General features: G+C 37.0%; 1 protein-coding gene across 2 annotated transcripts in view; it reads left to right on the top strand.

The window, feature by feature from the left end:
* Nucleotides 1-17350, top strand: part of ATG4C (autophagy related 4C cysteine peptidase) — a 90623-nt gene that overhangs the window by 20204 nt on the left and 53069 nt on the right. For both annotated transcript variants that reach the window (XR_003549255.1, XM_014587484.2), the window contains exons 2-4: nt 574-731; nt 4731-4874; nt 8001-8084. Coding sequence is in view for 1 of the 2 variants with exons in the window: in XM_014587484.2 (XP_014442970.1) it covers nt 4799-4874; nt 8001-8084 (160 nt within the window). In the remaining variant the exon portion in view is untranslated. The remainder of the gene's footprint in view (nt 1-573; nt 732-4730; nt 4875-8000; nt 8085-17350) is intronic.

A 17350-nucleotide genomic window follows, 5' to 3' on the forward strand; every position in this document is an offset into this window, starting at 1 on the left:
TCCAGGTGTCTTTTTTTTTTTTTTTTGGAGAGGTTTTTGCTATAGGGCGTGTCCACTCGCCAGACAGACAGAGAGAGACAGAAAGCAAGAAATCACCCCCCAGGGAGGTTGGCCACGCTGCAATCCCTTCTCCTCGATTCTCCTCTTAGGATCTTGGGCACGCACGCACACGTGCCCAGCGTGAGTTTAAGCCACTGGGTCCGGGACTCGAACCGCGGTCGACTATGTGGGAGTCCAGCGACATAGCCATTACGCTCACTGCTGGTCCCCAATAAAATTATTCTTATAGAATAATTAAGGCTCTATTGGAAAAGCATTTCAAATATTATTGTAAGAGTTACAGTAGCAGAGTTATGACTAACAATAAAGGAACAACTCTTAAGTTCTTTGAGATTAGAAAGAATTTTTTTCTTTCTTTGGATAATCTAGTTGTCAGTTATCATTGATTTCTATATCTACCATAGCATCTTCTGTTACTTATTTATTCATTTAGGAGTCGTTATCTAAGATACTGACTTTTCCCATGGAAAAAGATGAATTGCTCATGATCTTCTTTGCCTTCATTTACTTCAGAATTTTCCTTCCTGGTGGCTGGTGTTAGGATTTGTCAAAATCAAGGACTTCCTTGTGGCCTGTTTTCTTTTTGACTTAGAAAAAAATACGTGCATGTATCTCTTATTTAAAATTTTTGAATTTAGAAGATTCAAGATTGGTGATTCAGAAGATTCAAGGTTGGTGGCTTTAAAAAAAAAACTTTTTAAATTCTAAAAATATATATGTTATTTACATAAGATTTGAAAAATGTGAGTAATTATGGTAAAAATATTACCACTCACAGAGAAACTATAGTTAACATTTTAATGTACTTCTTTCAAACCCTCTTTCTATCTCTGAGTTCCCCCTCATGTCATATGGTAAATAAAGTTTCAGATTCTGCAAAGTGGGTCCCCGTTTTCACAAACTCTTAGAGACATTTTTAATGGATACATAATCCTTCATGTGGATGTACTATATGTAATTCACACATCTTATGAGTTCTTCCTTCTTGCTTTTCCAGATTCATCTAAATTATGTATGCAATTTTCTTGTGGAAATTTTTTCCCCCCATTTCTATGTTCTAGTTGTCAGTTTAAAAAATTCTGGTAAGAATGCCAGTAGTGATAACCTATATTTCGTTAACTTCTTAGTTCACTGATTCATTTGATAAATGTTTTTGCGAACCAATTGCATGCCAGGCAGACTATAAGGACACTCAATTTACTGTCTGTTGCTGGTGACAGGTAGGAAACAAGTTATTACAGTTCAGTGCGGTAAGTGTTATTGTAGAGAAAGACATAGGATCCTGTGAGAACTATGAAGAGGACACTTGTTTAATTTGAGGTTTGGGAAGAGAAGTCAGAGACATATTACCAATCTTACTAGAGGAGATGGCACTTAAACTGGGTCTTAGGGACCATGGTAGTAAGGTGGTCACACAGGGAGGATGAGTAGGAAGGCATCTGAGGCAGAAGAAACAACACATGACAAGGCATGGAAGTATCAGATCAAGTTCAGAAAGATTTAATATTAATATTAAAAATGGTTTCAGCATATGGTGAATGTAGGGAGGTAGCATGAGAAGAAACTGAGTAAGGGGGCAAAGGTTATTTCATGATTTCAAGAAGGGTCTTAGGTATCATCCTTAAGTACCAGGCATTGTGCCAAGTGCTGGAGGTATAAACAAACAAAGCATAGTTCTTGATGAATATGTTATCACTTATATATTGACAGTCTTAAATTAATATTGCTAGCCTAGAAACCTCTCCTTTGAGCTCCAGATTTACGTACCCAACTGTCTACTTGCCATCTCTAGAACATACCTAGCATATAAGCTCCATGAAAGCAGGTATTTTATCACCATTTTTTTTCTCTACTGTATCTACAGTGATTACTGTCTTGACAGTAATTTATCATCTCCAAACAAGGAATTACAACTGTTGAGATGATGGGTATGCTAATTACCTTCATTTAATCATTTCACATTGTATTCTTGTACTGATAAATCACATTGTACTCCCACAAATAAGTGCAACTGTTATATTTTTTAAAAGATTTGTTTAATTCCATTTGTTATTATTATTTTTTAATGTGACCAGAGAGAGAGAGAGAGAGAGAGGAAGGGAAAGTAAGAAAGCAAGTTTCCCGGTCCAGGACTTGAACCATGGCTGGCCATGTGGGAATACAGCACCTTTAACCTCCATGCCACCTGCCAGCCCCACAATCATTTTACGTTAATAAAATGTTAAAAGAATAATTTATCAAATGGTTAAATAAATGAAAGATTCTCTTTAATTTATTGTGCCTTTCAGAGACATCCCTCAAACCAAATTCGTGATCTTCTCCCTCTAACCTGTCCTTTTCCTAATGTTTCTATTTCAATGATTGACATCATCTGTTTAGTTTCACAAGCTGGAAGCCTATTCCCCACTTTGTACATCTATAGTTTTATCAAGACTTATTGAATTTTTGACACGATTCCTCATATGTTCATTCCTCTCCATCTCTGTTGTCCCAGTCCAAAGTATTATCATGCCTCTCCAATTTTGTGTAACAGTGGTAAACACTCACCATCTGCCTTTATTTCTTCTCAGTCAATTCATCATGCTGCTCTTAGAGTGAAATAAAGACCAACCTATAGAATATAATTCTTATATTTCTGTTTGAAACCAATTGGTCTTTTTTTTTCAAGATTTATTTATTTAAATTTATTTATTATTGTTACTGTTAAATTTACTATAGGGCACATGCATTCAACAGAGAGAGGAACTGAGAAAGCAAGCTGCCTGGTCTGGGACTTGAACCGCAGTCAGCATGTGGGAGTCCAGCGCCCCAAATACCAAACCACCTGCTGGCCCCAACTACATTTTATTCTTATTTATTTATTGGTTTTTCTTTTCTTTTTCTTTTTTTTGAGAAGTTTTTTTGCTAAAGGGTGTGTGCACTTGCCAGAAAGACAGTGGGAGACAGAAAGTGAGAGATCATCCCCCAGGGGGGATAGCCACGCCACAATCCCTTTTCCTCCATTCTCCTCTTGGGCATGTACACACACACACACACACACACACTTGTGAGTTTAAACTACTGGGTCTGGGACTCAAACCGTGATCAACTACATGGGAGTCCATCGACATAGCCATTATGCCATTTCCTGGTCCCCATTTTATTCTTATTTTAAAGTAAGAAAACATTTTCTTTTAGCAGTTTAAGCCATTCTGTTTTTTAAATGCTGCAGTATTAAGATAGGAAGAATAGGTAGGATTTGCCCTAATTTAGAAATTAAAATAAGTAAAGAGTATGAAAGTAGTGATTTAATATCAGTGGAAACCTCCATTCTAAAGATAATCAACTTTTTTTTATTAAATTTTAAATCATGTTTTCTAATACAAACAAAACAAACCTTGCATATTTTCACAAGCACCAAAGATGAAGCCTGTTCTTAAATTGATTTATGGTATTTAGTTGTGAGCAATTGGGGAAGATTATTGCTTGATTTTGTATGATAATTTTATTATTATATATTTGATATTAAATGTTTTTTGTAAATAAAGTATTTATAGAAATGTTATTTTCTTCTGTGTTTTTTTTTTTTTTTTTTTTGAGAGGTTTTTCACTATAGGGCACTTGTGCTCGCCAGAAAGACAGAGAGAGACAGAGAGATAAAAAGCAAGAAATCACCCCCCGGGGGGGGGGATGGCCACGCCACAATCCCTTCTCCCTTTTCCTCCCAGGATTTTGTGCACCCACGCACACACGCCCAGCGTGAGTTTAAGCCACTGGGTCCATGACTCGAACCGTGGTCGACTACATGGGAGTCCAGAGACATAGCCTTACGCTAACTGCTTGTCCCTAGAAATGTTATTTTCTGAGATTTCTGTCTGGGGGTCAGCAGGTGGCATGGTGCTTAAGGCACTGGACTCCCCCATGGCAATCTGTGGTCTGAGTCCTGGACCTAGCAGCTTGCTTTCTCACTTTTCCTTTCTCTCTCTCTGTCACTCTCTGGTCAAATTAAAAAATAATAATAACAGGGGCTTGTAGGTGGTGTGGTGGTTAAGGGTGCTGGACTGTCAGCCACATGGCCAACTGGGGTTCCAGTCCTGGACCTGGAGCTTTGCTTTTTCACTCTCTCTCTTTCTTTCACACATTCTATTCCTCTCTGGTAAAATTAAAATAAATAAACAAACAAATAAAGTTAAATTTTAGAAACTCTTTAAACACATAGTAAAATTAAATAATTAAAAACAAACAGATTTGGGACCAGCAGTTAGTATAATGACTATGTCGATGGGCTCCCATGTATCTGACCACAGTTCGAGTCCTGAACCCGGTGGCTTAAACTCACGGTGGGCACGTGTGCATGCGTGCCCAAGATCCTGAGAAGAGAATGGAGGAGAAGGGATTACGGTGTGGCCATCCCCCTGGGGGGTGATTTCTCACTTGCTGTCTCTCTGTCTCTCTCTGTCTTTCTGGCGAGCATACGTGTCCTATAGCAAAAACCTCTCCAAAAAAAAAAAAAAAACAGATTTCCATCTGTAAGTAAAATAAGTATTTGTTTTATCATCTATATATTTCTGTAAAATGAAAAATTAGTTTGCTCGTTTCCAGTTCAAATTGTATTTAGTTAAGTAACTTTAGTAAGCATGGCACCATGTTAAGTACTGATTACTTATTTTTTCTTGATTTTTTTTTTCAAGTCAGTGCAAAAGATTAAACTCAACAGAAGAATGCAATCAAGTGATGGCTTTTTCTTTAGAATTTGAATATGGAGGCCACAGGAACAGATGAAGTTGATAAGCTAAAAACTAAATTTGTATCTGCTTGGAACAACATGAAATATAGTAAGTATAATTTAAAAATCATGAATATTAATACTCCTTTTTAAGTCACTAACAATTACTTGAGAAATGAAATATTTTTCTTTGGTTGAAATAGTTAAAGAATGTCATTGGGGGAGTTAGCAGGTGGCATGGTGGTTGTGGTGCTGGACTTCCATATGACCAACTGTGGGTTGAGTCCCACACCTGGTGGCTTGCTTTCTCACTTTCTCTCTCTTTACTTCTCTCTGGAGAGTGCATGTGCCCCATGGCAAATTAAAAAAAAATAATAATAATAAATAAAATTAAATAAAAATAATTATTCACAAAAAAAAAAAAAGCATGTGGTCAGGAATATCTCCTGGCCAGCTGCAGTGGTGCAGTGGTAATACAACACTCCACAGTGCTTAGGCAACATGGAAAGGTCCTAATTTATGTCCTGAGGTCTCCCTTAACACTTGAGATGCTTGTAGATTATGTAATGAATTCATTTGTAAGGTCTAAAAATGGCCATATGGGTACTGAATAACACATTTCAGTCATATCCTATGAATTGTTATTTAACTAACTATATATATATACATAGCTTTCTGTATCTAGATATTTAAATGAGTAATCTCAAGTTGCTGAAGAACAGATTATTCAGGCTGACTAAATATTATAGATAGCCTCCAGTTATGGAATAGTATTTTAATTTTTTATTGATGTAAATCCTTCTGAACTGTTTTGTGTGTTTTCCTTCCTTCTAGCTAGTACTTGGAATACAGGAGACGGTCAATAAATACCAATTTCTCAGTAGAGTTAAAAGAATCAGAGCTAGATGGAAATAGAAAAAAAATGGCTGAGAAGAGCATGTTTTTTTTTTTTTTTTTTGGAGAGGTTTTTGCTATAGGGTGCATGTGCTCGCCAGACAGACGGAGAGAGACAGAGGGACAGAAAGCGAGAAATCACCCCCCGGGGGGGTGGCCATGCCGCAATCCCTTCTCCTCCATTCTCCTCTCAGATCTTGGGCACGCATGCACATGTGCCCGGTGTGAGTTTAAGCCACCAGGTTCGGGACGCGAACTGAGGTCAACTATGTGGGAGTCCAGCGACATAGCCATTATGCTAACTGCTGGTCCTGAGAAGAGCATGTTTAAGCTAGCTGAAGGAGTAGATTACGATGAACTGATATTGGGGAGGACAGCAGGAGATGGTGTGAGCCAAGTAGCGGGGCCTACTTTGAGTATAGGTGAAGGGCAGTGGGAGATACGGCTATAAAAGCAATTGATGTGATATTATGGAAAGGCCTTAGTACAACTGAGAAGTTCACAATAAACAGTTATGTAAGAAGTAATTGAGAATTTTTTAAACCAAAGAGTTACCTAATCACAGCTGAGCCACAAGAAGATTAAATTCGCAGTGATATGTAGTGTTTGTTAGATGGGGAAACACCACAGAAATGCCAAAGTTGCAGTAATGCAATAAGTAATGCTTAATATATTGGCATATTTGACTTTCTATTCTCATTTATCACCAAATTCAATGACTTGCATTACGTTTATTATAACTACATGTTTTCTATTTATATAGTATGTTAGGGAGCATTTTCATTAAAAACATCCCTTTTAAACTTTGTAACAACTCTGTTAAATATAAAGGGCAGATAGTCTATGCCAGACTAGATCCAAGTCTGTGGATCCTAATTTCAGATTCCTTCTGTTTAGGCATTCTTGCACTTTAGGAGATACTTTTAAACCTAGCAGTGAGGAATTTTTTATAGTTGGGTATATTCAGGAAAAAACAGATAAATGTTTTTCTTAGGAAATTAAGAACTACTAACAGATCATGAAAATCCAGAAAGAGACACTACCTTTTAGAAACTGACAGCTTAGTGGGAGGAAAATTGGAAGTAATAGAATTTGAACTAAAATCGGGGGTAAAAAATTAGGATAAGGATGTCTGAAATCTTTATACCATACTTTCAGGCATCCTTTGGCCAAAATGAGGGATGACAAGAGAGTTCTTGGGAAACTTCAGATACCTACTTGTATCATGAGCAGTAATCTACTGTGTGATCTTTTCCTTATAATTACTTCACTAGAATATTCAAGTAGTTTAAACCTTTCACAATGTAAAATGGAAGGAAACAGGGTGAGACGATGGCATGGGGTAATGCAACTGGACCCACATGGGAAAGGTCCTGGGTTTGTGTCTGGGAACCTTCCCGACCATGCTTGATGAGTGTGTGTGTGCCTGTCCAGGGGGCTGAGAGTGGGTGGAGAGAAGTGTGAAGATCCTGGTGAAGATCCTTGTCTCTCATGGAAATAACTAAACAAACTAAAAATAAATTTAAAAATGAAATGAAAGGAAACAAAATTGATAATTGTTATAATTAAAAAAAATTTTTATTTATTTTTAATTTGACCAGAGAGGGACAGAGAGAGAGAGAGAGAGAAGGAAAGTGAGAAAGCAAGCCTTCAGGTCCAGGACTTGAACCACAGTCAACCATGTGGGAGTCCAGCACCCTTAACCACTATGCCACCTGCCAATCCCAGTAATTGTTGTCAGGTTTGTGTCAGGGAATTTGGAATAGAACTTGTACCACAAGAACATTGTGACTTGTCTGGAGAAAAATTAGCATTAATTTTTCTCATGGTCTTTAAGTGAAAAAATGTGGTTAAAAATACTTAACTTTCTTTCTTTTTTTTTTTTTTTTTTTTTAGAGAGAGGTTTTTGCTATAGGGCACGTGCGCTCACCAGAAAGAGAGAGAGAGAGAGAGACAGAAAGTGAGAAATCACCCCCCAGGGGGAATGGCCATGCTGCAATCCCTTCTCCTCCATTCTCCTCTCGGGATCTTGGGCACGCATGCACATGCACCCGGCATGAGTTTAAGCCACCGGGTCCAGGACGCGAACCATGGTCAACTACATGGGAGTCCAGCAACATAGCCATTACGCTAACTGCTGGTTCCCAAAATACTTAACTTTCTTTAAAAGTAGCATAAATGGCCTGTATTTTCAGGACTTTGCCCAAAATTTTGCAGCCCTTGCAAAAATGCACAGATATAAGTGATAACCAATGACTTGAAACTAAATAAAAGGAAATACTTGTTAAACTTTTAGTGTGAAATCTCTTAATTGTAAAACTCCTTTTTTTTTTCCATTTAGGTTGGGTGTTGAAAACAAAGACCTATTTTAGTAGAAATTCCCCTGTATTATTACTTGGAAAATGTTACCATTTTAAATATGAAGGTAAGTGCTAAATTTGTAGACCATTTAAAAATTCTAGTAGTAATTCATTACACTGTGTATTTATTATTTTATTTCTAGGTTAATTTATTTTTGATTTGTTTCTGTTATGTACCTTTAATTTATATAATACACAATATATTAGTATGTGGTTTGGATTTCTTGTGAACTACTCGAGGATAAAGATCATATTGTCTTTTGTTATCTTTCTCATAATTTTGGAGTTGTGGTATGAGGACTAATAAATATTTAAATTAATATATTCATATGCTTTACTAAGTTCTCCAATAATAATTGAAAGTATCACCTTAGTTAATTAATCTAGCAGATCTCAAATTATTATTATTTATTTTTTGAGAGTTTTTTGTGATAAGAGAGACATAGAGACAGAAAGCGAGAAATCACCCCCCGGGGGGATGGCCACGCCGCAATCCCTTCTCCTCCATTCTCCTCTCGGGATCTTGGGCGCGAACCACCGTCGCCTACATGGGAGTACAGTGACATAGCCATTACGCTAACTGCTGGTCCCAGTTTTTAAAAGTCTTAACAATGCTTTAGTATTTTGGGACCAGCAGATGGCGCAATGGTTATATTGCTGATTTTCCACATAGTCGACTATGGTATGAGTCCTGAACCTAGCAGCTCACTTGGGTGTGTAACGTGCGTGCCCGAGATCCGAAGAGAATGGAGGAAATGTGGTGGTCATCCCCTCTGGGATGATTTCTCGCTTTTTGTCTTATTGTCTGTCTGTCTCTCTGGCGAGTACATGTACCCTATAGCAAAAATCTCTCTCTCTAAAAAAATAAAGAAAAGCTTTATTTATTTATTTATTTTTAATTTTGCTGTAGGGCCTATGTGCTTACTAGAAAGAAAGAGAGGGGGGTAAAAAGACAGAAAGTGAGAAAGAACTCTTCGGAGGGATGGCCACATAGCAATCCTTTCTCCACCATCCTCCTCTTGAGAATTTGGGCACGCACACACACATACCTGGTGTGTTTTTCAAGGTGCCTGGTCTGGGACTTGAACCTCACAGTTCATATGCACATGTACCTGTTGTGATTTTTAAGCCACCAGGTCTGGGATTTGAACCACGGTCAACTTTGTGGGAGTCCAGAGACGTAACCATTACACCATCTGCTGGTCCCTAACCCCTTTACTTTTTAGTTGTTACTTTAGGCAGGTTATTTGATCTCTCCAATTATAAATGGTACTTACTTTGTAAATGCTTAATAATGTGTCTGGTACATATAAGTATTCTAAATGCTATTATTTGTGATATATTAATTAGTATTTTAATAATTTTAAATTCTAAATCTTTTGAAATGATAAATTATTCATAAATAGAAGAGAATATAAAACATATAAACTTTCAAGACTAGTAAGCTTTTTTTTTTTTTTTTTTTTTTTAGAGAGAGGTTTTTGCTATAGGGCACGTGCGCTCACCAGAAAGAGAGAGAGAGAGAGAGACAGAAAGTGAGAAATCACCCCCCAGGGGGAATGGCCATGCTGCAATCCCTTCTCCTCCATTCTCCTCTCGGGATCTTGGGCACGCATGCACATGCACCCGGCATGAGTTTAAGCCACCGGGTCCAGGACGCGAACCATGGTCAACTACATGGGAGTCCAGCAACATAGCCATTACGCTAACTGCTGGTTCCCAAAATACTTAACTTTCTTTAAAAGTAGCATAAATGGCCTGTATTTTCAGGACTTTGCCCAAAATTTTGCAGCCCTTGCAAAAATGCACAGATATAAGTGATAACCAATGACTTGAAACTAAATAAAAGGAAATACTTGTTAAACTTTTAGTGTGAAATCTCTTAATTGTAAAACTCCTTTTTTTTTTCCATTTAGGTTGGGTGTTGAAAACAAAGACCTATTTTAGTAGAAATTCCCCTGTATTATTACTTGGAAAATGTTACCATTTTAAATATGAAGGTAAGTGCTAAATTTGTAGACCATTTAAAAATTCTAGTAGTAATTCATTACACTGTGTATTTATTATTTTATTTCTAGGTTAATTTATTTTTGATTTGTTTCTGTTATGTACCTTTAATTTATATAATACACAATATATTAGTATGTGGTTTGGATTTCTTGTGAACTACTCGAGGATAAAGATCATATTGTCTTTTGTTATCTTTCTCATAATTTTGGAGTTGTGGTATGAGGACTAATAAATATTTAAATTAATATATTCATATGCTTTACTAAGTTCTCCAATAATAATTGAAAGTATCACCTTAGTTAACCTAAAAATGATAATTTTTTAAATTCTTTTTTTTGGGGGGGGGGGAGAGGTTTTTGCTATAGGGTGCATGCTCTCGCCAGACAGACAGAGAGAGACATAGAGACAGAAAGCGAGAAATCACCCCCCGGGGGGATGGCCACGCCGCAATCCCTTCTCCTCCATTCTCCTCTCGGGATCTTGGGCGCGAACCACCGTCGCCTACATGGGAGTACAGTGACATAGCCATTACGCTAACTGCTGGTCCCAGTTTTTAAAAGTCTTAACAATGCTTTAGTATTTTGGGACCAGCAGATGGCGCAATGGTTATATTGCTGATTTTCCACATAGTCGACTATGGTATGAGTCCTGAACCTAGCAGCTCACTTGGGTGTGTAACGTGCGTGCCCGAGATCCGAAGAGAATGGAGGAAATGTGGTGGTCATCCCCTCTGGGATGATTTCTCGCTTTTTGTCTTATTGTCTGTCTGTCTCTCTGGCGAGTACATGTACCCTATAGCAAAAATCTCTCTCTCTAAAAAAATAAAGAAAAGCTTTATTTATTTATTTATTTTTAATTTTGCTGTAGGGCCTATGTGCTTACTAGAAAGAAAGAGAGGGGGGTAAAAAGACAGAAAGTGAGAAAGAACTCTTCGGAGGGATGGCCACATAGCAATCCTTTCTCCACCATCCTCCTCTTGAGAATTTGGGCACGCACACACACATACCTGGTGTGTTTTTCAAGGTGCCTGGTCTGGGACTTGAACCTCACAGTTCATATGCACATGTACCTGTTGTGATTTTTAAGCCACCAGGTCTGGGATTTGAACCACGGTCAACTTTGTGGGAGTCCAGAGACGTAACCATTACACCATCTGCTGGTCCCTAACCCCTTTACTTTTTAGTTGTTACTTTAGGCAGGTTATTTGATCTCTCCAATTATAAATGGTACTTACTTTGTAAATGCTTAATAATGTGTCTGGTACATATAAGTATTCTAAATGCTATTATTTGTGATATATTAATTAGTATTTTAATAATTTTAAATTCTAAATCTTTTGAAATGATAAATTATTCATAAATAGAAGAGAATATAAAACATATAAACTTTCAAGACTAGTAAGACCACACTTAACATAAGAAATAGTATGAGTAATCTTTAAATTTTTTAAATTTCTGTGTCTATCCAAATTCCCTATGCCAAAAAAAGAAAACGAAAAACAACTCCATTGTCCTGAAGTGTTCTTGATTGTTATTTCTCTCCTTTAACATTTTTATAAATGGACTCAAGCTACATTTTTCTTGTGTGACTTGCATAATTGTATTTTTGAAGTTTCATAATTGTATTTTTGAAGTTTCTCCATTTTGTGTGTAGTACTAGTTTATTTTTACTGCTGCCTAGTATTCCATTGTAGAAATTGCCACAAGTGACTCATTTACCATTGATAGCTGTTTGCTTTTAGTTTCTTGCTGTTATAAGCAATGTATGTAGTACTTTGTTATGTTTATCTTATTCACAATGGAGAGCTCAGGCACGTGCATGAGAGAGAGACAGAAAGAAAGGGAAGCAAGCATCCTCGATGGGGTCTCATCACGTTGCAGCCACTTTTCTTCAGCTCTCCAGTGCTCAGCATTTTGGGCAAGGGTAGATAACTCCAGTGAGTATTCAGGCCCACCCAGGGAGCCAAACCTGCAGAGGACCATGGGACTTACAGCACTGTAAGTTCGTTTTGCTACCGACACTGCCACCAGGCAGGGCCAGATTTCTGTTCTTATCATTCATTTATGGATTCTGCTTTTCTAATGAGTATAACTCCAAACTACTTACTCTCTTAAATTTTTCCAGAAATTGTTTTGATGTCTATAGGGAAGGAGACAATTGTACTTAAAAACACACAAATTTAAGTGAGTAAATGTAATTTTGGAAACAGGAGAAGTAACTGTAAATGAGGTCAAATGTACATTTGAAAAGTGACTCAGAGGGACCAGCAGGTGGCACGGTGGTTAAGGTGCTGGACATTCTCACATGGCCAACCATGGTTCAAGTCCTGGATCTTGTGGCTTGCTTTCTCACTTTCTCTCTTTCTCTGTGTCTCTCTCTGGTTAAAATAAAATAAGTAAATGAATAAATAAAATTAAAAAAAAAGAAAAATGATTCAGATATGCATTTTGAAAATAAAGAGAACACGGCAAAAAATATGGTGCTGTATAAAACAAGTAGAATCTCTGTAGATATAGTCCAGGGGAGTCACATAGACAAGGGAAGTTTAAAGGGACTTGGAATATTTGTTCAGAGGAACAGAATATGATATTGAAGAAATAACATGAAGAATATTCTCTGTTAGTGAAGTTTTAAAACTTTAAGTATATATGACATTATGGATCAGCAGGTGGTGTAACGGTTATGTCACTGGACTCCCACGTAGATGATTGTGGTTTGAGTCACGCTGGGTGTGTCAGTGTACCTGCCCAAAATCTCAAGGGGAGAATGGAGAAGAAAGGATTGGGCTGTGGCCACCCCCTGGGGGTGATTTCTCACTTTGTGTATCAGGCAAGTGAACACACCCTGTAGCAAAAATCTCTCTTAAAAAAAAGGAGGACCAGCAGTTAGTGTAATGGCTATGTCACTAGATTCTCACATAGTCGACCGCGGTTCGAGTCCCGAACCTGGTGGTTTAAACTCGCACCGGGCGCATGTGCGTGCATGCCCAAGATCCTGAGAGGAGAATGGAGGAGAAGGGATTGTGGCATGGCCATCCCCCCTAAGGGGTGATTTCTCGCTTTCTGTCTCTATGTCTCTCTCTGTCTTTCTGGCGAGCGCATGCACCCTATAGCAAAAAAACATAAAAACAAACAAAACACTCTAAAAAAAAGAAAAGAAAAATACCAAAAATCAAATAAAACAAAGCAAAACAAAACAAAAGAATATATGATGTTAATGTCTTGAAGTTTTAAAACTTTAAGAATACATGACATTAAGGTCTGTTGATTGTGGAGAGGAAATGCTAATTTCCCTGTTCTGTGAGTATGCAAACCCAGGGTATACAGATTAATGAATTTTGTAATTGATATTATCTTAGTAGACTTCTAGCTTATGACCCATGAACTGAAGTTATTGCCCTTCCTTCTCAAACCTTTCTTTATATGTCATCAGAATTATAACATTCTGTTTACCTCATTTGAATTTTGTTTTCTTTTTAGAATTTTGCCATGGATGTATGTGCTTGCTGCAGAGAGATAGATGGAGAGAGGGAAAGTAAGAAGTCACCCACCAGGGGGATGGTCACACCACAATTCCTTCTCCTCTATTCTCCTCTTGGGATTTTGGGCATGCAGGTATAAGTGCCCAGCATGTTTTTCAAGCTACTGGGTCCAGGACTAGAACTGTGGAGTTGGCCATGTAGGATCCAGTGCCTTAACCACCATGCCACCTACTGACCCTAATTTAAGATATTTTAATGTCAGGCCCAGAAAGTGGCAAGGTGGTTAAAGTGCTGGACACTCCCACATGGCTGACCACAGTTTGAGTCCTGGACCTGGTTGCTTGCTTTCTCACTTTCCCTCTCTCTCTCTCTCTGTCTGTCTCTCTGTGTGTGTGTCTCTCTGGTCAAATTAAAATAAATGAATAAATAAAATTAAATAAATAATTCTTACAATGTCAGCCAGTAATCTTTTGATGTTCAGATCATCTTGGCTTTGCCTGTGGATAGTCCTTTGAGATTGGTTTTGTATCTTTCAAGAAAATGCTCATTAATCTTTTGTTTTTTTGTTTTTTTTTTGAGAGCCTTTTTTGCTATAGGGTGCATGCGCTCACCAGACAGACAGAGAGAGAAAGACAGAAAGCGAGAAATCACCCCCTGGGGGGATGGCCACGCCGCAGTCCCTTCTCCTCCATTCTCCTCTCAGGATCTTGGGCACGCACGCACATGTGCCTGGCGTGAGTTTAAGCCACCGGGTCCGGAACCCAAACTGAGTCCAGCGACATAGCCATTACTCTAACTGCTGGTCCCAAAAAATGCTAATTAATCTTTAAAAACTTGCCTTTTTCCATGAATAACTGTGTGGTCAGGCCTACTTTGTACTTTTAAGGCTCAAGTATGAAATTAGCCATTTCCTAATGAGCCAGGGTTTCTTTAGGAGAAAAGCACTATTAGAGACCACAGTCTGAGCACAGATGTACTTCAGGGGATGACACTGGCCCTAGGCCATTTCAGTGGCTAGAGCAAGAACAGATCAGTAAATGTTTTAAGTGATTTTCTCATAAAGGCATGAGTTCATATTAATATGTCCAATCTAGTCCTAACTGGATCATATTGCTACTTAAACTCTTGATTCTTTAATATCTCTTTTTCTGTTATATAGAAATTTTCTAGTCCTTTTTTTCTATTATTGCAGTGAAATTACTTTAGCTGGACTCACTCCTCTCTCATTCTCTGTGCTGTGATCTGCAGGACAGTTTTGTCCATTTGTTTCGGTTCCCTTCCTGTTTGAAGGCATTGGCATTCTGGTAGCTCACAGGTTTAAGTGCTAAGGTGGTGGCTTTCAGCCACAATGGTTTTATTTCACCACTTACACATCATCTACGATGAATTAATTCATAATGATAAGTAGGTATAAAAGTCTTAAAATTGATTCTGTCTCTTTTATTTAATTTCTGGTATTATTAGGGCACATTTGCAGAAACTAGATTATTTTAACAATGCTAAATCTGTCCTAATCTCCCAAGCTTTTAAATTGATCTTGCCACATTTTCTGAGCTCTAAGTTTCTCTTCTTATATTACACAGTTTTTCCTTTATCAATATAACATCCCCGGTTGTGCACTATTCTGTCAGGGTTTATAGTATATAAATCCAAATCATCCTTCCAGTAAGTATTATCTTGACCAATTATTAAAATTAACAAGAAAATTACAGGGTACATATGAGTTGTGAGGGAGACAAGGATTTTAATCTTTTTTTTTTTGCCAGAGGGACAGAGAGAGAGGGAGAAGCAGAAAGAAGCCCCCAACGGGGCATAGTCACACTGCTGTCTCCTTTCCATTTCTCTACCTTTTTGCGATTTGGGGCATGTATGCACACATGCATGATGTGTTTCTCCAGCTGGGGCCTGGATTAGAACAATGTGGTTGACCATGTAGGATCCAGTTCCCTTAACTCCCAGGCCACAGGGCTGGCCCTTATTTTTAAGCCTCATCTTTCCTTAAGGTACCATTCCCTCATGTGAATAGAATTTTTCTGGGTTTTCTCTTAGGTGATTCAGGATATGATGGATCTGGAAGTCTATATAAGGAAAAACATAATTTGGGGAATTATTTCTGGTATACTGGTTGTATCTCAGGGATCAAAATAATTTATTATCTTTCATCATGGATATGTCCGTTTCTCTCTGTACTTCTATCAGTTTTGCTTCGTTTATTTTGGAACTTTGTTATTAGGTACATAGACATTTAAAATTGTTATGGGTTCTTAATGCATTGACTTCTTTATAATTATTAAATGGCCTTCTTTATTCCTGATGATATTCTTTGCTCCGAAATCTACTTTGAATCTAATATAGCCAATTCAGCTTTCTTTTGCTGAGGGTTGCATGGTATATCTTTTTTCATTCTTTACACTTAACCTATTTGTTATCTTTATATTTAAAATGTGTTTCTTATATCAAGTAAATAATGTGTCTTGCTTTTTTATTTAATCTGGCAATTTCTGCCTTTTAATTAAGATAAACTATTTACATTTAATATGATTATTGATAAAGTTAGGTTTAAGTGTATTAACTGATTATTTACTTTCTATTTGTTTAAATGTGTTTTTTATTCCCTTTCCCTATTTTTCTAGTTCTTTTAGACTTTTTTTATTATTTTATTTTACCTTTGTTGACTTATTATATGTAACTTTTATTGAGTTGTTTCAATGTTTGCTTTAAGGTTTATAGTATACATCTTTACTTGTCAGAGACTACCTTTAGGGGATACCATGGCTATTTACATACAATAAAAAATCTGACAGTAATATCCTTCGTTTCCTCAACCCTGGCTTTTATGCTAAGGTCTTTATATATTTTACTTACAACTTCATAGTGCATTGTTATCTTTTTTTGTTTAAACATTCAAATATCCTTTAAAAGAGATTTATATAATAATAAATGTTATATATTTATAGTTAACAAATATATTTGCATACCAAACATTGGTTCCATATAACCAAATTTATGTAGTCACCATTTTTAGTTTCTTTCATCCCTATGCAAAAATCCTTTTTCCCATCTGGTATTACTTTCCTTCTACTTGAAGGACTTCCTTTAAGATTTCTTATAATGCATATCTGCTGGTGATTTATCTTTCCAGCTTTTGTGTATTTGAAAAACTATTTTGCTTTCATTTTGAAAGGTATTTTTACTGGATGTAGAATTCTGGGTTGATAAGTTTTTCCCCCCAGGCTTGTTTTTATTTTAAAGAATTATTTATTTAATTTTATTTATTCATTCATTTATTTTAATTTTATCAGAGAGAGACATAGTGAGAGAGAAAGTAGGAAAGCAAGCCACCAGATCCAGGACTCAAATCCTCAGCCATGTGGGAGTGTCCAAGGCCTTATCTACCACACTATCTTCTGGCCCCCTCCCCCAGTCTTTTAAAGATGTTACTCTACAGGGTCTGGCAGGTGACGTGGATTCCCACATGGCTGACTGTGTTTCAAGTCCTGAACCTGGGAGCTTGCTTTCTCACTTTCCCTTTCTCTCTCTGGTCAAATTAAAAATAATTATAATAATGATAAACACAATTAAAATAAAATTTTAAAAAATGTTACTCTACAATCTTCTTGCAAAAATTTGGTTTCCAGTGAGTAATCTATTGCCTATCTTTTTTGTACTTATCAATAGCATATATTTTTTTCTTAACTACTTCCAAGATTTTTCTTTGTATCACTTGCGTGAACAATTTCTATTATGATGTGACTCATAGTTTTTTTTGTTTCTTTTTTTATAGGTTTTTGGATCTGTTGGATCATAGTTTTCATTAAATAAAAAATTTTGGGGGCCATT

The sequence above is a fragment of the Tupaia chinensis genome, unplaced genomic scaffold (assembly GCF_000334495.1).
Source record: "Tupaia chinensis unplaced genomic scaffold, TupChi_1.0 Scaffold000215_1, whole genome shotgun sequence".
In the NCBI taxonomy this organism is placed as follows: Eukaryota; Metazoa; Chordata; class Mammalia; order Scandentia; family Tupaiidae; genus Tupaia; species Tupaia belangeri.